The sequence below is a fragment of the Lasioglossum baleicum genome, chromosome 7 (genome assembly GCF_051020765.1).
Source record: "Lasioglossum baleicum chromosome 7, iyLasBale1, whole genome shotgun sequence".
In the NCBI taxonomy this organism is placed as follows: Eukaryota; Metazoa; Arthropoda; class Insecta; order Hymenoptera; family Halictidae; genus Lasioglossum; species Lasioglossum baleicum.
Genome location: NC_134935.1, coordinates 13,146,382 through 13,174,247, shown reverse-complemented (window position 1 = coordinate 13,174,247; position 27,866 = coordinate 13,146,382). Strand labels below are relative to the sequence as shown.

Below are 27,866 nucleotides of genomic sequence, written 5' to 3'. Positions count from 1 at the left end.
TACATCTCTTACAAAGCCTGCGTTCCTCTTATAGGTACGAATTTTAAGTTTAACCTTCATTTTCGAGATTCATAGTCATTTGACGGTTTACATGAAAAAGTAGTCTTGAAAGTTTATTTCGTATTTGATTAATGCATTCTGAAAATAAGAGTAAGCTTGGGAAAAATAAAACTATAACGAACAGCTGCTATACAATTTTTTTATCGCGTCGTACGGGAATGAACGTATAAAATATTTCCCGTGTTCTCGCAATTAAAAAAGCTATTCGGTGAGGATCGGGCCGAAACGGGACACCTTGTATATCCGTATATCCGTCTCCGTTCGCCGCCGGGTCTGATTGGGTGTCTCTTTTTCCCAATTTTCCATCCACTCCTATCCCCGGAGCGGGAATCGAGCACTTCCGGGGGCCTTTGTGTTTACTCTTCGAATCAGCGGATTACCGAAGCTGGCTGGCTTCTCCAGCATCACCGGGAATCGCGGTTACCTGTAGAGTGAAATTGATAGATTCGAGCTTTGCATTTGCGCCGGGGCCATCCCATTTCCATATCCAAGTACCTACTTCCGCCTCTAACCTTCCCCCGGCACCCCTCGTAAACCGCTCGACTGGTAGTTCCGCGCTCTCTTGGTTAGCACGACAAGCCGAACATCACTCGAATCCTCGATGGAATCCCCGGGAAACTCTCACTCGACCGCTTATCGCCTTCTCAAGCTTCGACGTCGTAAGGCTTCAAATATGAGATGCATTGAGAGCAGATGCGGCTGATCCAGAAAGGCTATATGGGGAAGGAACGGTACGCCGACGCCGTTGCCGAACGTCGTCTCCCGAACTTCCCCCCTCCCGTCCCTCTCTCTCACTCCCTCTCTCGGTCTGTTCGATTCGCTGAAATCGCGATGTCGAGATGATTGAATTTCCTCGATGATCTTGGACGCACCAAGCGTGATCATGTTTGGCCGCGGCGAAAGCTCATCGAACCGCCCACAGCACTCGAAATTCAGCTCGCGTACGCCCCGGAATTAACGAACGGAGCCGTCGAGTTTATTGAGTTGCCTCGCGTGATCCAACGCTTCGTTCCCCAAACTTTTCAAGAACTCTGCACAATTATCCTTCGACGTATAATTTGCCCAGAATTGTTTGCTCCGTTTTAATCGCTGGAAACGGCCGCGAAAAAATTCTCTGTGACGCAATTCTCGGAGGAGATTGGACGGTCTTTCGCGCTTGGTCTTTGCTGGGATTTTATCCGAGGGAAAAAAATGTTTGGAACATAGAAAAAAATGCGAGAATGATTAAAAGAACATGTGTTTTAATTGTGAATATGTGCGTTGTCTTTTCCTGGGTAAATTTCTGTGTCATGAAATTTCGGGACAAAATAATTGGCACGTGATGCAGAAGAAAGTTATAGTTAGTAAATTAATGAAAAATGATTTATCTTAAAATATCTCTTTCTAGATCTCAAGGTCTTTTAGAAATTAAGGTGTGTTGTCAAAATATTTTAACGATATTAAAAATTTTTTACATAAATATTAATTTAATATCCTGTGAAAAAATGATCTTTAAAGTGAAATAACAAATTTTTGCGAGTCTTCCGCTAATTTTTTAGCTTTGTCGAAATAAAATATTTCTGTGAAGCTGTTTTTTAATTGCACGAGAAATTTTACTAACACTGTCATGAGAGGAAGTATGGAACTATAGAGGCACGTGCAAATTGAAAGCGGCGCGAACGCAACAAACATGATCGATGTAACATGTAAGCGCATACACATAATCAGAGTGTAGTTTGGAAGACCGAGATCGTAACCACAACCAACATATACGTGGAAGCCACACGACTGAACAAGTCTACAGGCTTCCTCTGCATTATATCATGGTGCGTTATTGGCCATAGTGGCTTGCAGCAAACACTATTCAATGAAAATTCTATTAACTCGGTCGAGGTTTTGATAAGATTCGATTTGGCGCGTATATACTATGTATCAGAGCAATTAGTTCAATTATTAATTTTGGGAGGTGGTTTCAACTTTCCATTTAGCATACTTTTACTATTTTTTCAGACTCTTGTACGCTTTCAAAGTACACACCCTTTAAATTTTTATTGTTTACAATAAAATCCTTTGAATAAATTATTGAACTTGTACAACAGACATGCACATTCACTTACCTGGATCTTCTATACATATATCCTCCAGGGTCTGCTAGGTCCATGAGAGACCTACATAAGTCCTCCAGGAGCCTAGTAACTCCTCCGAGGGGCGGTCCGTCGTCTGCGGCAGTTCGCGAGGGACTGACAATTTTTGGCAGCGCACTTCTGTCTATAGCGTGTATGATAACCGTTGAAGCGTGACGCTGTCGTCGATCGATAGAGCGCGCCAGTGTCTACGAAAATATTTTGTCACAGTCTAAAATAGTATAACGACATATTAAAGATGTTCTGGACGTATATAAAAACGCAATAAAATTTTTGAAAATTTGACGAGATATAATTCTTACTAAATTAATGCAATTACCAAAGTTTGGGTTCGATTCACTGCACCGTTTAAGAATTATAGGAACTTAAAGTTTGCACATTTTAACACGTCTTCTTATGGAGAATTCATAAAATTCCACTTCGAACCCTATTTAAACCTTGAAAAAACGCAACTGGAAACTCCCAAAAAAATACACTCAAAAACAAAAATATATTCATGAATGGCTTTCATTGCCAATATATTGATGGATTTCGAATTACTTGTACTTTTGTCTCCCATTGTACCTCCAGAACATCCTTAAGTGTAGGAGTACCTTGTCCAGAGGTCAGAACCTTATCGACGTGACTATTCAGTAAAAAGAAGTGGCAACGCAACAAGAATTAGACATTCACAACCCAAATCCACCGTCAGCACGGTTATTTAATGAAATCCGGATGTGAGAACGATAATCCAGATCCTAGCCTAATCCCAGATTCATAGTCCGTCGGCTGTTCATCCGTAGTCGTCTTGACACGTACGGTAATGCACTATCCACGGCACGCAGCCGCTAAAATCAACAACCTGTGGATATTTGGCAATCTGCTTTGTACGTGGCGAAGGGGTGTGGCGCGGGGGTGGAGTTAGTCGCGAAGAGACAGCGAGATAAATAGAGAAGGATGCGTGGCAAGTAAGACAGCTCTGGCGAGCGAGCCGGTAAAGAAAACGGAGGGTGGAAGCGAGAGGGAAATGGATCATCGGCGGGAAAATGGGAAAGCGAGGGAGAATAGCAGGGGAAAAGGTGTTCACGCTGTTGCTACATCCGAGAGCAGGTGCTGACTACACGGGGTGCCGTTGAAAGCGATCTAACTGCATCCCAAGGCTGCACCGAAAACCGGCACGGCCTGGCGGCATCCGAGACGCCTGCATTTTACAGAAGACGCGCGCAACCCAACGCGCCTCCGAGAATCCTCTTCGGCATGCATTGCTTTACCCTCCGCGGGAAACAATTGTGACAGACGTTTATGGTGTTTGAACAGATGCCTCCGTGCATGAGCGAGCATTCAGCTCCAATTGTACGAGCGGAACGTTACCCGCTGACGCGCGTCTATGTCAATTCTCCCGCGGGATGAAACCGATCGAAGCGGTCCCGGGATTACGCGATTGAAAGCTGATTACGTATTCGCGTTACCTTTTTTCACGCCGATCCCAGACAACGGATCCACCCCGATTCAATGTGTACTCACGAATCCGAGTTGCATTTCATCAGATCCAAGTGCTACTTAAAAATGATTGGCTGCGTTGCGCATACTTGCGATCTACTTACTCGCTTCGCGCGAGTTCGTTTTCAATCGTAGAACAAGCAGCAGATTTAGCGAGCGCACTTTCCAGTCGCTTCGGAAAGTATTTGATCATTTCTGATCTCCGAAAAATTGTCGATATTAAATTGAGATTTGAGTGCTACTTAAACATGGCGGGATTGCGATGCGCACAATTTCGATCTACTCGTCTCGCGCGGGTTGGAAATTTTTTTGTGGCTGAATCTACCACAGATTTTAAGATTTGAGCTATCCCTTTACGACGATCCTCTAAAAATTGATATATGGTTTTTTTTACTGTTTTAGGGAACAGAAATGGGGATTGAGTTCGGTCGTGTGAAGTCCACATGGTGTACTTTATATTATAGTGAAATTGAGAGTACACCTCCCATTCGAAGATCGATAACAATAAAAGAAAATCGTATATCAAATTTTAGGGGATCGTAAAGATCAAGCTTCACATTTCAAATATATGATAGATGCAGTTGTAAAAAAAATTTGTAACGTTTCTGTCAATAATTGTATAAAAATCTTTACTTACAAATTTGATTGTTACTTTATCTTCGTGTCAATTAGACACCAAAGAATGGATTAAAAGGGTAAATTTAATTTTCATTTTACTTCAATTGACCTTAACGATACCGGCTTCTAATTAGGTTCCCGCGATCGATCATCCGTTTAACTGATCCATTCGGTGTATTTTCTCGGCGTCGTCCTCTTGTTCCATTATTTCAAAATCGCTTTAAAGCGTCATCGCTTCGCTGGGCATTTCGAATTAGCAAGGTTGAGATCGCTGGGGTTTAAATCGCTGCCGAGGGATCTGCGGTTCGTACAAACTACGTCTTACGTCCGACTCCTTCCCGGTGAAACTCCCTTAAGGGTAGTTCAGGCGAAATGAATAATCCTCGTGCGATTTCGAGATGTATCGCTCTTTCGGCGTTCCATTAACTTTTCCACCAACTTCGATTTATTAATACACGAACGAAATTTGGGACCCTGTTACTGTCGTTCTTGCATAGGGTTGTTCGACCCCCTGTATTATTTATACACAACCAGTCATTTGACTGTGGCAGATTTAATGTTAAACACTTCATTTCATCAGAAGGGGTTAATCTTACATCGCATTGCGCAAACAATCACATCGATGCATCTTCAGGATCGCGACGAATACACCGACGTACCGGTCCCTAACTCGTCTTATAGTTTACCGTGTAAACACTCGTCGTACCTTGTGCACGTATAAACACAGAGACGTCCTTTCAACTCGTAAGATATTCATCGCTGGATTACATCTGTTAGTTGGGTCATCGCTGATATTAATTTGATTGAAGTCAAACGATCAGTGATATAACCAAAAATGGGGTGACTCTACATATAAATATAAGTCGAAAATGTAGGATAAAACTTTTTCATATAAGGCTTCATTTTCTTATGGAGAATTTCATAGATCACAAGATGGTTGTTGGAGTTAATTAATCCTGAACAATATTAATAATTCTGTAGTAGTTGTCACAGCGATGTGTTTTACGAATACAGATTTAATTATTCTAGTTCGGTTTTTGTTTAGCAGTGGTAGGATCGACTATAAAGTTCGCTCACTTTTTTCAATGTAGTTTTTCGTTCGCGAAAGCAAGAACTTTTCCGGGTGCGGAATAATGAAGCTACTTTAAAGGTGGCAGAAAGTTTTCCGGCGTAATAGGTAATAGATAGTTTAATAAACTTTAATTGGATAAAGTCTTGCCTTTAAACTGCCTTAAAAAATACGAGCACACTTTCCAGTCGAATCTTCACTACCCCATTTAAAATAGTTTTACATGTATTCAGATAAAAATACGTACCACACACATGGATTTGTTCTTTATTTCGGTGAACGCGGTCGATTTCTGCGCATGCGAGTTATCGGCCAAGAAATTAGGCGGAAAAAGACTTCCGTTCTACAGAAGACACTAATAGGAGGTCCCCGAAGTCAATTCTTCCGTCGAACCGTCCGTAGCGCATTCACCGTAACAGACGATAGTTTCGCTAATTGGAAGAGACAAGCTGAATTATTATTAGAAACTTATAATTGGACGAAAACTCAATAACAATTCCGGCTAGCCTCCGATTACGCGTAAAAGTTTCAGAATGGTTCCTGCTCGGAAGCTGGCCATTTGAAAACCTCAATTATTATTCGCCAACCTTAGCCCCCATGCCACTGTGACCATTCATCCAAAAAGTGGGAATACAGGATCACGTTACTTAGTAAACTAAGTCGAAAACTTTTTGAACATGTCAAATTTTCAGAGGATATGTAGAATTGACATAAATCTACAATTTGTTAAATTTCCAATATTGGCCCACATAAAAAAGTTGTAAAATACAACTTTTAGTATTTTCTCTACAATACGACCAATTGCAATTTTTTCAACATCTTTTTCTCGTAAAAAAGATCAAAGTCCTTTTGTCCAGTATTAAAAAAGCTATCGTCCTTTTAAAAGTGTCCGAATATTGCTGTGATTCACTATACATGGGGAAATTCGACGTAATCATTGTCGAGGAGGTCACTGTCGCTAAAGTAGAGCGGACCTTTACACTTTACTACTTCCACGTGCGTGCGTGAGTGACAAAATTAGTTTTATTTCATATTTTATTAATTACCTAAACGATCTTTTTCTGCGGGTACAGTGTGAAAATATAAGTTTCATGTTCAACGGTCGCTTAAAAAATTACAAGTCAAGCCAGGAGTGATTTCAGTGTGAGATAATAAGCGGCAAAACAACGTTTCCCGTCCGATGGGCAAACTTCAAAGCGGCCACGGTTTTCTATAGACTTTTTTCACTCGGCAGAGGGATTCCTATCGCTTTTGGGGCGTACCGTGTTTCGTTCCTATTGTTCTGAGCCTCTTCGGTGGATTCGGCGGGTGTCTTTGTTTAAAGGAAGCTCCCGCTGAAAGGCCGCCGAGGAAGATCCTTTTACCGCGTACGGCGATAACGATAAGCTCGTGATAATGATACCAATTCCACGTGACGTTCTCGCGGGAGAAACTCAGCGAACCGGGGCGACCGACGCAGTTTGAAAACTAACCGCAATTCCTACAGATGTTCGCAGGTAATTACGTTCGTACGGGACGTACGTGGATCCACTGAGAAAGGAGTATCTTCTAACGCTTATCGTTATTACCGTAATAAATCAGCTTAATCCAACCCGCGGGGGGTCACTGTCGGCGAAATCAAACGAAAAACAGTGTAGGGTAATTCAAGCTCATCGGTCTTTCTATGTCTCTCCTTTGCCACTGTGACACACGATAGTCTGAATCGTTATACAGGGTGGTCAGTAACTGCTGCTGCAACCGAATAAGGGATCATTCTACATAGTATTGTTCATATTTTTTTTGTACGGTATTGTAGCTGCTGAAAAGACGAATTCAACGACCTACAATATGATGACCTTCGGTTGACCTTGAGATACGAAATATTTTTCTCTTCATGTTCTCTACAAAAACATTTTATATTTGTTTCTCACAGTCTAAGAACTTTGTACGTAAAACACCCTTAAAATCTGAGGTGAAGGTCTAAGGACAGTAAAAGAATGTCGATAGTGTTTTGAAACAAACAATAAATATTTGTACGTAACTGTTGATTTCAATCCGTCCAGCGATTTTTTTTCGCCGCTAGATTGTTTAAACAGGCCACTATGCAGCGTATGGCGCGAGCATTAACACCAGAATGCCCCGCCTAAGAAAATCCGTCTCGAGAGCGTCCCGTTGTTTTGTCCGATCTTCTTTCTAACCGGTGCACCCGGTGCAACCGTTCACAACCTTGTCAGTGGAATGCATGGCACGTTCGCCCCACTTCGAAAGAAACCACCCCCGGTCGTGAATGTAGAACGGCTGTTGTAATCCGAAATATTTAGCGTATGTGGTGTACGAGCTATTCCGTGTCGTATCGCGCAATCCATTGACACCAAGGCTGCTGATTGCTTTCCACCGTCGTGGCATCTGTTCGCACATCGCAACGATTTGTCTAGAATTCGTGGAATCCCCATTGTTGGGTTTTTGTTAAATTAATTGCGGTAACAAGACCATCGCTATATTGTTTCGTTCCAATTATTTCGAAATTCTTCTCTCAGTATTCAGATTGTTGATGTGTAATGACAAATCCATGTAGCAGTTTATTGGATACGAATGAATTTAACAGTTTTGTAAATTACATATTTACAATTGCCAAAAGAAATATACAATTTGAATAATTAACTGTCAGTTAGTACAACAGACAATCCCATTCTTCTACTATTTCTTTAGGGGTTGTACATCGCAGGATATTTGTGCATTACAGCGACTTTATATTGAACGATAACATAAAAACTGTTTTGAATAATGCGGTAACAATTTTTAGTGACACCTCAGGGTTAATCAACAACCAAATGTATTTTGCACCCCTATTTCGAGAACTATTCTGAAATAAATATCGAAAAATGAATATATGTTAAAACTATCATATTTATATTTTGTTATGCAAGGTTGTTGTATTATCCGGTTAATCCAGAAGCGTACGTAGACAGTGAATGAAACGTCTTGCGGGAGCCATTCGCAACTCGCGCGGCAGCAGTTTGTCGATCAGCGGGGACAATGTGTAATGGAAAACCCCGGAAACACATTAGCCGACAAAAGCAGTCGGACGAACTGGCGAGCTACTACCTCTGGAACCTTTTCAGAATGTAGTACTTTTTTTTCGTTGTTGTCCCCGTGTCATCTTAACTCTCGACGGTTTCGGAGTGTTTGAAATTTACGCGGCGTATGCACCTGTGTTTGCGACGGCCGACGTGTAAGCGAAAGAGACGGCTGCGCCTCTCGGTGAAGGAGCGGGGCCCGGAAAAGCGGAGAAAAATCACGAGTATCACACGAAATTCACGTTGTCGCGACTGTCCGTCGTTTCGCCCTCAGATGCACGCTGCTCACCAACACGTCTGCCCCCGACTCTTTAAAACCCGCACCAGCGCATGCAGCCGACTGTCTGGACAAGTGTAAAAGCGGCCGCACTGCCAACTACCTACCCGGATGTCTCGCGGCGCTTGTAACTGCTGCCAGTACCGAATAATAAAGATTATTCTTTGACTGGGAACAGCCTGAAAGTCCACCGTCGCCAAATTATTCGCAGATTCCCGATCTCTCTAGACCTTCTCTCTAAGGGGGTAGACCACCCTAAATACATACTATATTTTCAGGAATTTTTTAGAAGAATAATTAGTACGTAAAAATATTCCGGTTTTTTTACAGTGACATTCTCATAACTCTCAACTTTGTTCTCCATTTTTTCCAGAATAAAATATTAAATGCCAGAGTTATCCGCTCTTTTTTTAAAAAATCGGCTTTTATTGGTGCATCGATGAATGGCCACCATTACGTTTGAAATGAATAACTGTTAATTCCCAAGGTATTAACTGAAATGTAGCATAGTATTTTTAGGAAATTCAGCAAAAAGAAACCTATTCTAAAAATTTTATTCAATTCGAAACATGGACGTAATCGAAAGTTTAGCCAATTCAATTTTTTGTGGAAATGGTAACATTTTGAAAACAATTGCTTTTAAATGGCTGTTATTTTGCGTAATATGCGGATGTATTCAGTTTTTGCATGCAGTCAATTTTTTGTCTCTTATTGACGCTTTGACAGCGAAACCGGCTGGGTTCTTATTATTAGTTCGTTCGGAAAGTCATTTCAGCAACCCGAATTTGTTAGTTGTGAAAAAGATCCGCCGTTTGAGTATGATATACTAATCCATTAACGCTTCCATCGAGCGGGACAGCTGTTCCTCTTTTTAAATACTCCTTCCGGTGGAAGCTCGGAGTAAACAGAAAAATCCGCGGCTTTTCGAACACGAACGCTATCGGGGTTCTTTAAAACAGCGTTTCATGGAGCGTGGATGCTTTTCAAGACTGCTTCGCTGTCGTTCAGAGGCCACGAACGCCTCCTAATACGTGTCAGAGGGTGGATCGAGCGGAGATATTCCCGCAAGCATTCCGGTCAAAGAATCCGAAATGCGAATATATTTCCGTCCCGCGGTGAATTTTGACTATTACGAGATGCTACAGGCATATTATCAGCGCCGCGAACAGGTCGCTGAAATATGATAATAAACCTTCTGCCCCGTTTGAAATTTCACCGGTGTGTCCCAGAAATGCATCACTTCTGGAAATGTGATAATACGATGGAAAAGGAAGCGGTCGGATTTATTTGGAGAGCTCCGCGCCGCGAGAGAACCTCGTTTTTTCGGGATAATGTTTTTATAAAATATTCTTCGGCGCCGCGCCGCGCCGAATACACTTTTCAGAATGTTGCCGCGCGATTGTACAGAACGCCGCCGCGTTTATTTGCACGCTCAACATATTTATAAGTGCGCCTGAAAGGATAGAAAACATAGCGCCCCGTCAGCCGCATTGTTCCAAACTTTATTACAACGCGGGATATTGTGAATTTCCAGAGACTTTTATCGTATAATCTAACATCTGCGAAGTTACTCAAGAAGCATAAGCACCGGCAACTGCATTTTCTGGCCGTTGTAGGCAAACGTTACAATAAATATTATCACGTGTACGTTAAAACATTTTTAGAAATTATGTACATGCTGTGAATTGTATAAATTATAGAATATCTGAAACGAGGTACAATCGTTTAGTATCGATTTAGGAGTGTGCTTTTATTGGTTAGCAGTAGATCGGCTACCCGGGACAGGTTCAGAGCGCAATCGCGGGGGTAGCCGATTCTACGTCATAGGTAGAACGTAATATTGAATAATTATATTATCATTCCATGATGATCCATATTCTATAATATTGAATAATTATCATTCCATGATATGATCCATATTTTATAATATCGAATAATTTTGATTCCATGACGATCTATATCCTATAATATTGAATAATTTTGATTCGGTTATATTCTGGTATAGTCCGGTATATTCTGTTATATGTGCGAATAGTACATTTCAACAGCCATGCAGTTTATTTGTTTATTACTGACACTGCTGTCTATAGTTGCTGAACATTTGCGGACACAGTCGAGCAATTATCTCAATGCAGCGAAGATAGTGATGCAATTATAAAGGTATCGTCGGAGCAATGTTATAAGAAAGAATTATATGTATATAGCGTCGGAGGTGCCATTGTGAGGGAGGCGAGGATGATGGCAGGATTCTGAAGAAGTTCGGCCTGGGACCGAATCGATTCGCGGCCATCGACAACTTTCGGTCCGTCGATTGGGAAACGAAACGGGTCGTTCTTCACGTATCAACGTTTGCGACCGGGAATTGTCACTGTGACCTCTTTTACTTGTATAGAATCTATATAGGATCAAGTCGTTATATCCATACCGCGGAAACGCTTGAGATAAATCGTCTCGTGCGATTTTTCTGTCTGGTCCACGTGTTACTGTAACAGAACACATTGATTGCGAAGATAAGCCTGGAAATGGTCCTCTAAGGGAGAGGTACAGTTCGCCGCGATACGAGACACAATACGAAACCATAACTTGCCCTCTTTGCATACCATCGTTCATTTCGAAACACGTTCTTTCACATAAGCGCGTAGATCATAAAATTATTTTTAATTTTATACGAAGGTTGTTGAAACTTTCTCAATTTATGTACAGTCAGCGTAAAAGGTACTCGTACGCCCTTTAAAACAGAATAACTTTTTTATGAATTATGAAGCATCGGCTTATACTAAATAACGTGCAAATTACGACGATCAAGTTCTCGTTATTATTTTGATGAAAATAGTTAATTTCATTAGCACATGCTAATCGTTGGGATAAACGCTCAGTGTAGCCTCAATCAGTGATTATAACTTGTGTTCGACGGTTGTTGTGTCATCTGCTTGTTATAAATTGTGCACACAGCTGTTTTATTGCATCCGAAATATTCGTAATTACTTCAGAGTTTCGTAATACGGAAATCGGTTAAAACAAATTAAAAAACATTTCTAAGCACATTGAATCGCTAAATGTCAGTACTATCATTTCAGCGTAAAAATCGCGTCACATCGCAGAATTTCTGCAGATTCCGGTGATCACCGAAGCAAAAGCAGTAATCAACGACTTACGGCGCGAAACACTGGGCCGCGGCAATCGAAATTGGCGAAAATTTTTTTGCCGAGGATCAGGCTGGATTCGCGATAACTCGATTAAGCCCGGGGCAGGGGGGACGCTGGGGAAAAGCGTGTAGAGTGACTGAATTATCGCGACGCGTTGGAAGTGGCGTTGAATATCGATATCGGAATTATAAGTCGTCGGATATTCGACCGTCTCGTGTTTCGGAGCTTGTAGTGCAGGTGATTCGTGACGGACGTCGCCTTTACGGATACACGTGAATACGGTGTTCGCACAGGTGTGCAGGTGTGCCGGCACAAAACAGCCCCGTATATAGATCCGGGATTACACGTACGGGAGAACCGTGCAGTTGCATTCGATGGAGTGTTAAAGTTTAAGGGACGATATTCATCCTGGTAGCAATTTGTGCGCTTTCTATCCCCGGCCTCGCCGGCCAACCTTCCGTGGGCCACGACAGCTGAAATTAATTTCAGCCGATTCAATTAAAGCTCGGACGGCGAGCCTTCCGCGAAATTCGCAGCGGAGAGAGAGCGATACGTTGAACACTTAGCCGACTCCGAGGAAAAGCAAAGCTCCAGAAAGCTTCCTCGATCGATTTCCCCGTAGGTTCCTCTCCCGATGTATTATACAAACACGTTCTCCACTCGCCTTTCGAATGGACGACGACGTGGGCGCGGTTCCGATATTCTTTTCAATTAAATCGGCACCCACGACAATCCGCCTACCGTTCCCGCTTCGTTTTATATTCGCTTCTTGCATGTAATTCAATCTTCTTTCCATTAGTGACGAATTTACGCGCGGCCCTTGAGTTTCGAATTTAATTGGCGACGCGGCCGCGGGTGGCGTTTCGCGTAACAACGACCATGGTTGCGCCTGGGAATATCGTTTTTCTAAGGGTCGTTCGTTTTTATCCAAACGCTTACGGTTCTGTGGACCGATTCGGTATCTATCGTTTGGTAGCTTTAAAATGGAAATTCCTAATTATTGCAATAACGCTAATCTTCTTACGATCCTCAGAAATAATTTACTCTTTTTTTCCCCTCACTTGAAATCAACAAAGTATGTTAAATTTTTAGCGTCATATTTTAAAGACATACACCTCACAACACCAACAGATTTATTTTATTGTTGAAGATAGTTCTACGAATTTTTAAATCCTCGTATCGCAGAGCTTCCGTTGAGAATGATAGTGAATACGTGACTCCCCAGTTGGAAGAATTGATATCCTTAAGGAAACGTAGGCTTGAGGAATGAAAGGAAGATGTGGGATCTATAAATTCTCACGAATCGCGGCAGCGTTATATTTCAACTTAAGTATCGTTCTAAATATCGTTAATGGAAATGTAGACTAATCGCTGTGCAATAATGTAGCACTATCTGAGAAGATACACTGTATCCTGTAACTGTTCCATCGAAAGGAGAGAAGATCATGTTTGAAGCACAATTGCATCAGTAGAACACTCACTTAGCGTAATGGAAGATAAGACGATCCGCAGTGTAAATTTACTATGCTTCTTACGTACTTTCTGATAAGCAGCCCAGTTATCTTCGGCTCTGAGCTTTATTAAGACAGACCAGGCACTGGTAAGAAGCTGGTTAGAAGCTGGAGTATCTTTACAAGATTAGCTACTTGGAAATAAATAATCCTGCGAATTCCAATAAATTCAGAAAATTGAACCGAGTGTTCGCGTATCTCGTTCAGTCGATGTGATTCCATCAAATGATCGTATTTCACAAACTTAATCGCTTTCCAAACGCACGTTATTCATATCTCTAGTAAAAGATCCAAACAGATTTCAGATTTTCACAAGTCTTATTTATTTTCAAGACTGTGACCAACGTGACTCAATGTATTAATTAAAAGAAAAATTGTTTGAACAATCAAAGTAACAAGGGAGATTCGTGGGTAATATTCCATTTTTGAGTGTCGTTAAATGATATAAAATTTACCCAGTTTCCGCACTTGCTAGTATACATATACCTCTCCTAGATTCTTACGTCAGGACCGATTTTTCTTCGTCAACGAAACGAGAAGGTCCGAGAAATCCTCCATTTTTAATTGCCTTGTCAAGAAGGGTTACACGGGACAATATTATTTTCTTTCTGAAATGGAAAGAGGACGTAATGAAAGGGAATGTACCTGGAGGGGGCTCAAACACCAGCCCCAAGAGATTGCGAAGGAACGGCCATTGTTGGAGAGCTGCTTGCTTGGCAAATGTGTGAAATTAGCGATGTCTGGCGTCTTAGTATAAGAAAACTAGTCTTCCTGCTTTACCAACCAGCGTTCTCATTACAAAGTTTTCAAAAATCTATCAATACTTTGACTGCCAAATCAGCAATCTCAAAAATTCCATAAAATCAAATTAGTGTATTTAGTGAAATAAAAATTGGAAAGTCAAAATATCCGATACTGTGTATCATACTCCATCAACCTTTCTTGCATTTTTCAGATTTTAACCAAATTTAGTAGAATGAATATATTAGAGTAAAAGTCGATGTTTAAATACAAACAAACAATTCCTTCGATTAAGAAATCCGTAGTTATTGTTCACAGACCGGTAGGTATTGTGGTATTAAGGTGCATAATTCTGCGAGATTGTGTACAAATAGAGGGAAGATAACGACACCGGCCTTTTTGAAACTCGCGTTTGTGCCTGGAAAATATTGGAAGGAAGCACATTAGCGAAAAGGGTGATCGTTTTGGTGTGGAATGACTCCGCTGTGACCGCCACTCTCGAGATAGCAGTAAAACGTTGTTAAGTCCATATGGAGAGAGGAAATGCGGCGCATACGTAATGAACCGGGAGGAAAGTCCGGGGATGCTTTAATTATTCTTTGAAATTTACTTTTTCCTCCACTCGCATTACACTCGGGTGTTTTACAAGCGTAATTTCTTTCGCAAAGATGTCTCTGTTAAAATTTTAATTAAAGCACTGTCAACACCGCACAATTAACTTCCAAACAAAGTGGGACGCGGCCATTGTGCAATCAAGATACCGCCGACAATTAATAACGGAAAAATTATTTCTTTGTTTCGAGACTACTGTCTGGTTCATATTAATTCGCTAATTATAACCTCGAAGCTCCTCTGCCGTCGCGATTTAATTGAAATCGTCCTCAAATAAATCTGAGCTGCAAGAACTTGTATGATTAACCATTTGCACGAATCTATGTTAATTAAGATTTCACAGTGCATCCAAAATGTATTTGAACACTACATTTCCGATTTATAAATAATGAGAGATTCCCGAATAATGCTTGGAAAATATAGTAAACTTTGTTCATTTAATTGCAAAAACAGCATTTTGAAATATTTCGATGCGAAATCATCGTCGAAATTATGGGTAATCGTCGAATTTTTAATTTTTAAACAGTCCATACAACGTCGACCAAAAATTAATTATTCCGGCCGATAATGCCGAGCGGAAAACGCGATAATTATTTTCTTCTTGAAATCGGAGCACTCGTAGTTACACGTAATTTGTGCGCTTGCTCGTTTCTTCGATGTGCTTCAGCTTGAAATTACAAATTCTGTCATTACTTTCGAAACAGTGTTCAACGAACCGTTGATTTGATGCGTTCCCCAATTTTAATTGTACGCTGCAAATGAATCTGGGGCCCCGCATGTAAATGCGGCCGGTTTGAACTTCAATCGAACACGCCGATAATTGCGTTAAATCTATACAATTTTTCAATTGATTTAAGCTGGCGAGATCCGACGAGAACTTCACACTGCGCCGCCGCGATGCATTAAATAAAGTTCGCAGTCCGTTTCGCGGGTCCTCTGAATAGCGGACCAATTATTTGCTAAACAAAACTTGGCTTTTTATGGGTCGATTTGTTTCACGTAATTAACGGCTCGGGCATCGAATGTATTCTGCGAGTGACAGCACTGCGTGTCCGATCCTGAACGATACAAACGAACACGTTTAATGAAAAATGTCGAATTACAAACCTATCGATCTACCCTTCCCACTTTTTATGGTGAACCTGAAGTGATCGCGATTTTTTAAATTTGTATCTTTAACTTTGCATTGTAAGAAAATTTATCTGATTAGATTTTATTAAAGTTTCTTGACATATTGAAAAACATTTTAGAAATAATTTTAGTACAATAGAAACAGGTGTATAAGCAACAGTTCGCCCACACGTTTCTGACATATAAAACCACCCTTAACAGACTGATCAAGAACAGCTAACAAACTTAACACTTTTAGAAATAGAAGCAGGAGCAAAATAAATCTCGTCAGCTTACGATTTTATGTCCGGCTTAATGAGAAAAATCGAAATTCCGGCATGTTTCGAACAGGACGATCGTAGGTCAGGGATTTAGTATGTGATCAGCTCATCATCCATATTACAATGCGCACACGTGGCGATGTTAGCAGATTTTTGGGCAGCGAGTTGACGAGACACGGTCGAAACGCGGTTGCAATATGAACCGGTGCAGGTTTCCCTAAAAAAAAAGGCACGGAATATAAATTCCCTGCGCACCGGTTTGCAAAGTCCGGCATTGCAATGCGCATGCTATCCGCACCCATATTGATTTGCTTTCTCTCCGCGAATACGAGTAGAAGTTTAAAGAGTATTCTAACCTGCGCCGCGTGTACACATACGTAAGTGTGTCTATCCGGCTCTCTCTCTCTCTCTCTCTCTCTCTCTCTCTCTCTCTCTCTCTCTCTCTCTCTCTCTCTTCTCGCACCCTCGGGTGGCTTTTATGCACATGCACATGCACCAGAGGCAGCAGGGTAGGCTTGCGAGAATGTGCGTCGAGCAATTTACGCCTACTCGGAGCGCTGCGGCTAATTCGGTCTACTTCCACTGGCTCTTTTTATTTCGCGCCCTATTGAAGACCGTCGAGCGCTGCCTGAAAATTAGTGGAACGTTATACGGGGTGGGTCGGTAACTGGCGGTGCGACCGAAAACCAGCTGATTCTACATAAACAAATACATGGAAAATAGGGAATAATATTTTTTTGTGCGTGGCTTTCTTTCCGAGAAAATCAACTTCAAAATAAACATTTCGATTTGTCGTGACGACTTAATGCACCCCGATCTCCTGATTTAAATCCTCTCGATTTTCATTTATGTAGTCGGACTAATATTTTAACTGGAATGACGAGTTAATTCATTCAACAAACAATTCTTTCACTTTATTGTGTCGTGACCGGACTGCGGATTTTATGCATTTATGGCAAAATGTATTTTGCTAGGTAAATCTTTAGAGATGATTTTCTTGAAAACGAAGTGTCGTATGAAACATATTTATTTCTCCTTTGAACGTAGTTTTTCTCGTAGAAACACTATATTAATACCAGTTACAAACCACCCTGTATATCACGTGATCCCGTTGCTCGCCCCCCGTGGCGCCGAATCGAGGCTCTTTAAGCGAACCTCAAGAATCGAGCCCTCGCATTTCGAGCTTGAACCAAGTGCGAGTCGAGTTTTCCAGGTCCAAATCGCCGTGGGAATGTTCTATCACTCGGACGGGTTTTAATGCTACGCCAGTTTTGTTTTGCGAAGATCACAGTCGTTTCGCCACTGTTGTAAGTCTTGAATTACTCGAACCCCCTTTTTAGCGCCTTGTTTTAGTTTGGCCTAGTTTAACGTTTTAGTGTTTATCGTGTGAACTTATTTATTGCGGCCAATCCCCGGTTTAATTTTTCAGTGGCCTTTAGATTGGCTGGTTCCGGGACAAACAGCGATACGAAGGTGGCTATAACTAATTGTTATTTAACTCCATCGGTATTGCTGAATTGTTATCTTGGACGGTTTTAATTGCAAATTACAGCGTTCGTCGCATCGCAATATGTTGTAACATGGCTTAGTGGGATAATTTAAAAAACTTTCAAAAAATCGGTCCAATCCTTAACTCGGTCAAAATTGACTTCATTTTGAGAAGATTTTCGAATCAGTTTTAGAATGTGTTCCTGTAGGAATTTTTGAACGTGCGCAAGCTTAAATTAAAGGTAGTTCAATTGCGACAAAAATATTTTTAAAAATCTAACAATGACTTTTTTATTTTTTCAGGTTAGCATTGTCAGACCTATTCCTCGTTAATTGCTGTGTCGGTAAGTTAGATCAATATAGATTGAAAATTCGCATCAGAAAACAATGTTTACATACCTGTTTAGACCCACGTATATTATTGGAGCAATTGGTTTTTCAAGTACATATTTATACATACGTGACCGTCTCGGCTTCGAACAATGTTGGGTATACATTACCAAAGCGATTGTTAGGTGCTTTGTAACTGCCGTTTCAGGTAATAGCATGAGCGTCCACTAGTTTCGCAACGCGAATATGTAACTTAACAAAATCCATTCGAACTTCATATAAGCGCGGTTCATGCATCGTTTGAGTTACGCCTTATTGCTGTGGGCTTTCTCTATTATAATATACCTAATTTTGTGATACTATACGGTTTTATAATTTTCAATGGACGGTAGCAGGAGATGGAACATTCAGAATCAAAATGCTGTTATCTTACAATATTTTAAGCATTATTCTCCGTTAGTCTCATTAGTCTCATTCATCTAACAATTGTTAAAAGACACTACAATTCTCGTCACACAAATCATTAGTTATTCGTATTGGAAACAGATTTAAAAATATAAAAAGAATTTTCAGAATTTGAATGGATCTAACTATGGCTACCATGAAATTGTCGAAATTGTCCCGCCAGTGTTAAAGGAAGCATAAAATTGCACACTGAGTATTCTAATTAGGCTTATCCTTTTACCTCGGATTGGGAATAGATGAAGAATCATCTAAAACGTTTTCCTTTTCTGCATTTTCATTCAAGGAGCCCTGGGTTCACGTTGATAGGTCAGTAAAGATCTATTTTCATTCCATCTCGGCATAGGATTAGAGTCAGATTTTTCTCCAGCGATGTTGTTCTTTAATTTACGAGAAACGTAAAATGTCATCAGTGGTTGGATTATATGTGGTAGTTCGTATTAAGAACGAGAGCTCCGCCCTCTGCGCCAACAATTCAAAGGGTCTCGTATCGTAATAGATTTTATAATTACGTCGTTCGTCGTACCCCGTTCATTAGTTATACAAATTCTTTCGTATGCAATTACTTCATTTATTCCCGTCGAAATCGAACACAAGGAAAATCTTGTTACCATTTGCGATCGCCCCTTTCAAAACATGAAAGCGATTGCTCGACAACTTCTCTCTCCTTTCCCACCATTGTGCTACACGTCATCTTCCATCGAAACACCGAATTGATTCACATCCATTGTCCACCGTGATTCACTTTACGTAACCTTAATTAGTTCCCCGTTGGGACGAGCAATATCTTGCGAGCGACGCTGTGCGTGTTTGCGCTGACCGGAGGAATAGAGGAAACTTTCGTTAATTATTACGTTCATTATACCTCGTACATTCTGTCCGGGCGAAGAACCAGTCAATATACAGCACCCAGCTTGATCGCCTCGAATAACTTCTAAATTATGCGTTGTACAAACAAATAATTTCTACAGATGTTAGATGGTATCAATAAGGGTGACATGATTTAAAGGTCAACTTTGATATTTTAAATGGAGCCGTATATTTGTTGATGCACCAATCGATACAGAAAAATTATTAGTTTAGCAGATATGTTAATTTAAATATTGCTACATTTAACTTAAAAATGTGCTGGCCCTTGAACTGCAAGATACTGAATTTTCCTGGAAGCAGCTCTCTTATTCGCCGGAATTAAGAGCTGCTGACGTCCCAGAACCGGAAACCCCATGTACCCCCATACGATCCTAATACCTGCCTCGTCCAGATAAGGGTGAGGAAATCCTTTATCTCAAAATTCCAGGGGAAAACCGTCAATAACTCCAAATCTCCTGCAATAAATCCAGGAATCAGCCAAAGACCGAGACTCAAAAATAACATCCAAACTTCCCCCACAGTATATCGATCAATTTCCCCTTTACCCTACTCTTCGGCTTTCCAAACTATCCGCATCAAGATCACCGATCGCGAATAAAAACGGACCTGCTCGAGGCAGAAAAAAACTGTGATAAGGTACAGAAAAGAAGTATCGGGGTCACGGGTTAAAGTTGTGAGATGTTTTCCATATCGGCGAACGTTTTATAAGGAAAGTTTCCGGCGGCCCTGCGGGTAAAGTTTATCATTTAGAACAAAGGTTCGAGATAAATTCTTATTCAAGCTACCGAACACCTCAATTTTTACCAGTGAGGCATGCGCCACTCTCCTTGAGCCACAATCCTTACTACTGGTTTTGGACTCCAAATTAACCCTTTACACAGACCAAAGTCGCCTTTTTGCAGAATAAATTCTGGACAATCTTTTACCTATTGCAGTTGAACTTGTGTGATCTTGAATGACCTTCGTAATAGGCATTCGTCTTGAAACACACTGTCAGAATGTAAATAAATAACCATACCGTTCCATTTATAAAAACAGAGTTAACCTTCATATCTTCTTGACGCCTCCACCTTCAAATTATGTTCTCAAAACATAGAACCATCACCATTGCAAATACACTCTTGTCAAAATAAGCACTTGACCTAAATAATTCAATAAACAAAAAATGCATTCTCGTGGGTGTTGATTTCTCCGGCGTTGGTCTGGTTCGACATAGAGGATCGCGGGACATTGGGAAGGAGGAGCAGGGAGAACAGAGGGGAAAGGGAGAGAATGGAGATAGAACGAGCAGGGAAAGAAAAGGAGGAGTCCATATGTTCCTCTGTGAGCTGAAAACCATGCGGTAAGATGGGAAACCATCTTCCCCTTGTCTCTTTAAGGTTAGACGTCGTCGTAGTCTTCGGAAGAGTCTTTTAGGGCGGGCTGGCAGGATGGGGAATAGGAGGTAGATCGTTACCAAAGGACCGCCATTCTTGCTGGCTGTATTTAAAGGAAAATTGTCCGTACGAACGTCCTCTTCTCCGCCCACACAGCCCTCTCCACCCCCAGTTCTTCGCCGTCGTCGAGTTCCTGAGCGAGCGAAATGCGGTGACTCGAGGAATCTTCCGGAACAGAAACCTGCCCGCAGAAAACCGGAGCGTTTCTTCCGCGCGGCGGCGACGGCGGCTGGTGTACGGTAATACAGGTCACACACAGCTCGTACGTAGTCACACTGACTCCCGCCCGACATACTTGGAATCGGCTTCGAAACGGAGCTTTCTTTCTTCAACTGTATTTCTCCTTCTATGCGGTACTTCTGAAACTCTCTGCCGACCCTTAAACCGTTCCCCGAGCAGACTGGAAGCTCCGGCATCGCGATCGTAGGAGTCCATCGTGCGAAAATAATCTTCGTTCGAGCTCCTCGACCGCCCCCGCATCTCTCCTCTCGCTTCCCTCCACCCAGACCTATTGTAATTCGAATGGACTCCAGGAGAGCGTAGACGCACCTCTTTCACTTCGTGCGCGATTTTATCGGGAAGAACTTTTGTCAGTCGGCCGCCGCCGTCCTCGTCGTCGATGCCGCCGCCTGCATGGGTTTTCTGAGCGAGCTTGTTACGGACCAAATACCCTTTTTTTTGTGCCGATTCTTGCTCTCTCGGAGTCGTGGAGACGATACTCTTCGGATACGAGGTGTGCTCCAGATGCTTCAAGTAAATGCTACTTGGTTCTTGGCCCATCGTCTTATGTGTGGCTTCTCCTTATTTTGTGGGAGGTGCATAATTCAAATTGATAGGTAATAGAATCGGAACAGCATGTCGAAAAATCATCAATCATGTAAAAATTGACTCGATTTTTGAATGTTTGATTGCTTACTTTAAAGGGGGACGATGACGCATTATGACAGCGACACACAGGCGTCGAGGATTATTCGTGATTAAATCAAAAGTTAATTAACCCCGGTCGATAGTTCAGGGAAAAGTGATGGAATTATAAGGGATTAGTTCGAATCAATTTTAAAAGTGTATTCCCGCAGAAATGTTCAAACTCTTGAGGACTCGAATTAAAGCTGGAAGATCACACATTATGGTGAATGCACTTGGTGAATTAGTAGAAATAAATTCGTTTAATAATTTCCTAGAAAATTATCTTTGAAATTTCAGTAATCGATACCAATGTTCACAACTAGCGCGCAAAGGGAACTGGCATTGCAAATACCGCGAACTCCTCGGCTAAGTTTTGGAGGTGTGATCAGGAAATGTCCATAGATCCCGTGTTTTCGTCGCAGCTCGGCGTCCCATCATCGTTCTTCAGAGCGTTCCCGACGTTCCCCCAGCGGTAAACAATCCTTAAGGAAAAGGCGAACAGGGATTCCGTTTGAAATATCGATCTCTCGTGGCGGGACGTAAATTTACCTTCCGCACGTTAAAAGCACTAAATTACCTGCCGGGTAAAAAATGTTTTGTTTCCCTTTCGTTGCGAACGACTCCCTTCTGCCTGTTCGAAACTGAATAAATGATTCTTCGGAGTATCGCGCGCGCGCGTGCATGGACTGGTGAGAAAATGATAAAACGATACACATTTCGATTCTTCTTCAAGAATACACTCTGCACGGTAGATCCTTGAAGAATAGATTATTCTACAAATGTCATGTATTCTGTTTATTTGCGTTAAATTTATTTTGAATTATTTGCTTCTAGTTGCATTAAGAATCTCTTCCGCGTGTAATTGCAACTTTAGTTTTAATGTGCTAGCACAAAGACCGTGCGAACAGCGCTTGATTTATTTTGCACCGTTCTTTACCCCTTCGCAATTTCATTTCACAAAGATTTATTTCGCTTTCGAAAGCAAAAATAATATCAAAAATATTCTCCGTTATAATTTCAAGGTTTACTCTATGATAACAATATTAGTACGCAATTGGTGAAAATGAACACGGAGAATATCCACGTGATATTCTTCACGGAAAGATAAATTCGAAGATCGATACTGCGCGTTTCGTTTCTTTATGGAGATTGAATTTGATGGTTATGGGAAGTGACGGAACGTCTCGGGTTTTATCCGGAGTTCGCAGTGTAAGCATTTTTCGAGGTACGGTATCCATTATTTGATTAACTCGGGACACGGTGTTCAATTGGACTGAAAATCAGGTGTAGATTCTGCCGTGTTTCTGCTTTTGTATCGGGTTCGGCGTAGGATGTTTGTCGAACGATTTCCCACGGCCACGAGGTATTCCTTCTTTTTCGCTGTGTAGTCCCGTCGTCCTTTGGGCGGTGTCGTTGGAAAATTAATTTGTTTGCTAGCAGAATTTCATTTAATCCGGTGAGCGAGTGGGCTAATGGAACGAACCGTGGCTCTCTGAGATTGTTACCGAGGCAACTCTCCCCCGTTCCTCCGCAATGTTGTAAACTGTAGACGACAAAGGGCTGCTAATACTATGTTGCACGAGCGTGAAGTTAAGTTTCGTTTAATTAATCAGAGGCTTCGATCTTCTGTCATAATTTCAAGGCATTGCGTAATTTCTGTCCATAGTGAGCTCGATAACTATACCGGTTTTAACGCGAACTGAACTTTGGTATCGGCGCGGATCAATTTTGTCTTGCGTAACGTTCGTCTATAACTTGAGAATTGATTAAACCTACAAGCACATTTTGATATCGAACAGTGGTGGAGCCATTATTGCAAATTTTCGATACATTATGCGAAAATACTGTTCCAATATATACATTGTTATTTTAATCATATACATGTGCAACTAGCTTATGTACTGATCAAAATTACTGTTTAGTTACTCTAAGGTAAAGTTTACATTAAAAAAAGAGACTTGAAAAATGAATCATTGTTCAACTTTACATCCTTTCAGTTTACATTAAGACACTAAGAAAACAGTTCATTTAGGATGATCAATTTTATATCACTCTATGTGGTTCAATAAGTATGAAGTGATGCGGTCGCATTCAATAAATTCTCTCTTAAACAAATTCCTTGTCATAACAGGTACTTGCGGCTCAGTTTATTATGATAAATATGATACGTTTCCATTTCATTCTCGTGTTCACCATTATTATTATTGTTATTATTGTAACGTATTATGTTATTCTGTTATAGCAAGTTAATTCAAATATGCTTTACAATTTCGCGTCGTGCTTATTACAATAATCCAGTTTATTCGGATGTAAATGTGTTGGTTTGAAGTTTGAGTTTAATTTTTGCATCATTGTGTACGATGCAATAATGAAGGGTATGGTAGATACTACAGCCCCTGTTTGTATTGTGTTACGTTGGATCCGAATCGTAATTGCATGAATAAAAAGAATATTGTATTTCGGCAATGTTTGGTTCGCTTTTTAATACCTCTACATTTATTCTAAAATTCATACGTAGATGATATTAAAATTTTAATTCATAGAAGAAGTGACAAATTCAACGACTCCACAAAAGCAGGAATTATCCACAGTGAAAGAAGTCTGTTCGGAGAGAAACTGCATTGTTAAGGGGCTCTCAATATTTCATGACATGTTCCGAATTATTCGATATTACCGTGAATTGTGAAGCCATCGGGGCAGCATGTTTGACAATGAGTTCCGGGGAAGCGGATCCGATTCGCAGACGAGATAGGGCTGTTTGTGCCGATTTCAGTGCGCGCGTTTGACGAACACTGATATTGGCAGGTATTAAATAAACGTCGCGAAGACACACAGGTTCCCGGGCCAGCGAAATATCGCGGGATACAAGCGAAATCTCCGAAGAGATCCGCGAAGGGTATATCTTCTTTTCTACCGCCTTATGGTCTATCGATTTTGTTATCCAAACATAGAGAGAGGGAGTCCGGGCTTCGCGTTTTCCTTCTCGGCGAGTGTGGCGGCGGGCGAGTGCGACGGAACGCTTTAAGAACGAAGGTCCCGTTTTATTTCAGGCACGTACATAACCGGTCCTGGTTATTGTGCTGCCACGGGAAAGTGCCTTGTTCAAGTGAAACAGATGGATACCTCGGGTTCTCCCCCTATTGCTGGCCACCGCGCGTCCCCTTTCTATTCACCGGTTCGCTGATGAAAGGGATGGAAACCTGGAAAAAACGGAAGATGGGCTCGTGCAGGAAAAAAGTAAACTATTTTCCACCCGTTCCTGCTTTCTCTTCTTGTTTTCCCTTCTCTCTCTCTCTCTCTCTCTCTCTCTCTCTCTCTCTCTCTCTCTCTCTCTCTCTGCACTTCCTACCCTTTTTTCACCTGGTGGATGTACGCTAACTGTCGGGACTTCGCATGCCGGATTACGAAAACGGTGGTCCTCCAGTTTCGCGAATTAACCTCTATAGACCGGGCTGATTTAAATTCTTCCAGAATTTTTTCTCCGGCAAAGAGCAATCCGTTTCGCCAGGAAAAGGTGGCGATTTTGTGAATCTGACGAGATCGAAAAGACAATCGTTTTTGTTGGTGATCGTCTGTATGGTTTCTCTGCCCACGTTGTTTGTAGAAACAGTCAATAGATTGCAGAGTAGGGCAATAATCAACTAATATTTAAAAATGACTATAGTCTTGTTGGATGTTAGCCATAGCAAAATAGTCATTAGTCAAAATTTTTTGATTAGTTAGTGATAACTAAATGGCAAATAATTAGTCACAGCTCTAAGTAATCGTTAGCTATTGCTTATTAGTGAATTAGTAGTTGATGATAAGTCATCAATCTTTAGTCATCACTATTGTGCGATTAACATATATCCATATTATTAATTAGTTATCACTAACTGATCAAAAAGTTTTGAGTAATGATTATTTTGCTATGACTAACATTCAACAAGACTATTAGTCGTTTTTAAATATTAGTTGATTATTGTCCTACTCCAGTAGATTGCGGATTTAAGTGCGGAATAAAAACTATCCGATTTGGTCGTGAGGAACACGTAAATTAATTTTTCTATTAGACATGTTCTTTTTTATCGTGATAGTGATGAAACTTAAATGACAAGAACGATACAGAAACGTGGGTACTAAAGGGTAGAAAAAAATCGGCAACAGTTTATGAAAGAAAATTCGGCGGGTCCACATTAAATATTTGAAATGTGGCTGTCGCGTGTAAACTTTTTTGATGGACGGTCGGCCGAATCGTTGGAAAACGCGGCGTTTGTCGTGTAATTGATTCGCGATTGTGTTTGCCGCGAATACATAAAATCGGTAGTTCGTCCAGAAAGTTATATTCTACTGTGCAGGACTGGGGCTGGAACGGTCGTTGTACGTTTACTTGATCGCTTGTCACCGTGCTCTTGGTTAATACCGGGGAGGGCGCGTCGCTTGTTTAATTGAACTCGCACGCGCACGACAAAGTCCGACCACCGGATTCGAATGATAGTTTAACATGTCGTCACCAGCCGTCGTCCTGTTGTATCTGGTAAGCGTGCGGCGAGTAATCATTACGATCGGACACGTAGGCCTGTGGCGGGCGTATTCTGGGTGACGAGGAGCGAAATACCCGCTGGCTTTTTGTCACTCCCTTTTTCCGCTTGTTCTGCTCCCTCGACCCGGCCCGACCCGACGCGACCCGGCTCGTGCTACCCCGTTCCATTCGACCGTCGCTTTCTATCCGACAATTTAAATCGAGTTAATTAAAGTCATTTCGTAAATCACGAATGACATCCCCCACAGAAGGAGAGAGAGCCAGACAGCAGGAAAGAGAGAGAGAGAGACAGAGAGGGAGTCGAGAGACAGAACGTTTGTTAGGGTCGCTCTTGACGCTGCAAACCCAGCCCGGATTGATTCCGTAAATATTTTTGCTGCCCGTTCACGATTCACCATGAATTAACAAATTCTAGGACTGGTTTTGTCGCTCTGGACACTATGAAATACTACTTACTTATAATGATTACATTTTGATTTTCCATAGAAATTATGAACGATTGAAAAAGATTAGAAAATGGTTAAAAAATTTGGCAAGTGTTCAACGTGTTTTTGAGCGATATTAGAACCAAATGCGATTTACGTCCATTATCATCGATGCCATTGCGAAAAGCTTTGTCGGTTTTGCAACGGATCGTGTCCTGCTCATGGCGCGATAGAAAAAGATCAATCTTTTTTTTCCCTGTTTCTTCTCCTGTCCTCTTTTGCCAGGTTATCATCCATATATAGGAGAATGTCCCTTTGACGTTGCGAGTTTAATCGGTACAGCAGAATTTTTCCCTCAGAATTATATCACGGTAGTAGGCGCGCCAACGGTTCAAGCAAAACGGATTTTAAGCAATTTCCACCGCATCAAAGTGCTTCAGTTCAGGCAAAATGCATTCCCCGCAATTTTTCCGGTATAAACGTGATTGCGGATGATGAGGCATGGATCGCCATTCCCTTTGTGATATTTTTGGCCAGTTCTAATGATTGACGCGCAAGCGTCCGTCGATTATGGAAACCTCGTCCCTTCTTTTTTTCGCTATCCGAGTTGAAAAACGCGCGGTGTTCAACCGGCTCCATTTCCACCGATATACTTTTTGAACCCTGCAAATTTTATGCGAGGTCCCAATTATTCAAATCGAAATTGTCGTGCTTCAAGGAATACCAGTGCCGTCACAGTGGATTTTACACATTCTGTGGAAATTCGTCCGTCTGGCAATTAATAACATATTAAACAAATTACCTTCTGAATTGGACTCTAAAATTCCAGTTCAAACTCTGGGTTGTAAATTTTATACAGTTGAAGCATAAAAATATATTATGAAAATTGTATCATATTTGGTCTCATTTTAATCCGAAAAATGTCACGAATGTGGCGGTAAAAGTTTCATGGAGAGGCAATTAAAAATAAACAAGTTGTCATAGGATTGTGTACAAATTTTTGACAAATATTGACAACATGAATCAATACATTTACTGTAGTACGGAAGTGGTTAAAAAAATTTTCATACAATTATAACCTTAACTTTTAGTGGAAAAATTTTTTATCTTCATAGAGGACCAAGTATCGCATTATTTTTTTAGTGCTCCTAAAAGTTTGTTCTGGCAATAAAAGTGGTCGAGGAATTCTTGACGATTACAGGGCCCGGTTTTCTGTTAGCACGGAATTGCAGCGGTTGTGATGCAATTGTTTCCTTCCCAGTACATCATAATCCCGTGGAATAGTGTCGATCGTAGCCGGGGCATCGTAGACATTATTTAAGATATCTTGCCGCGCTAGCATGA

At 41.3% G+C, this 27,866-nt stretch overlaps 2 protein-coding genes across 6 annotated transcripts in view; both read left to right on the top strand.

The window, feature by feature from the left end:
* The window catches only part of Atg16 (Autophagy-related 16), a 642,505-nt gene that overhangs the window by 69,855 nt on the left and 544,784 nt on the right, over positions 1-27,866 (top strand). The window lies entirely within an intron of this gene.
* LOC143210246 (uncharacterized) overlaps positions 869-27,866 on the top strand; it is a 473,171-nt gene continuing 446,173 nt past the window's right edge. Inside the window, exons 1-2 of one of the 2 annotated variants that reach the window (XM_076426928.1) lie at positions 869-17,390; positions 17,875-17,915. In XM_076426928.1, the coding sequence (XP_076283043.1) occupies positions 17,341-17,390; positions 17,875-17,915 (91 nt within the window). In that variant the 5' untranslated portion in view covers positions 869-17,340. The remainder of the gene's footprint in view (positions 17,391-17,874; positions 17,916-27,866) is intronic. The other variant, XM_076426927.1, reaches the window with a different exon arrangement.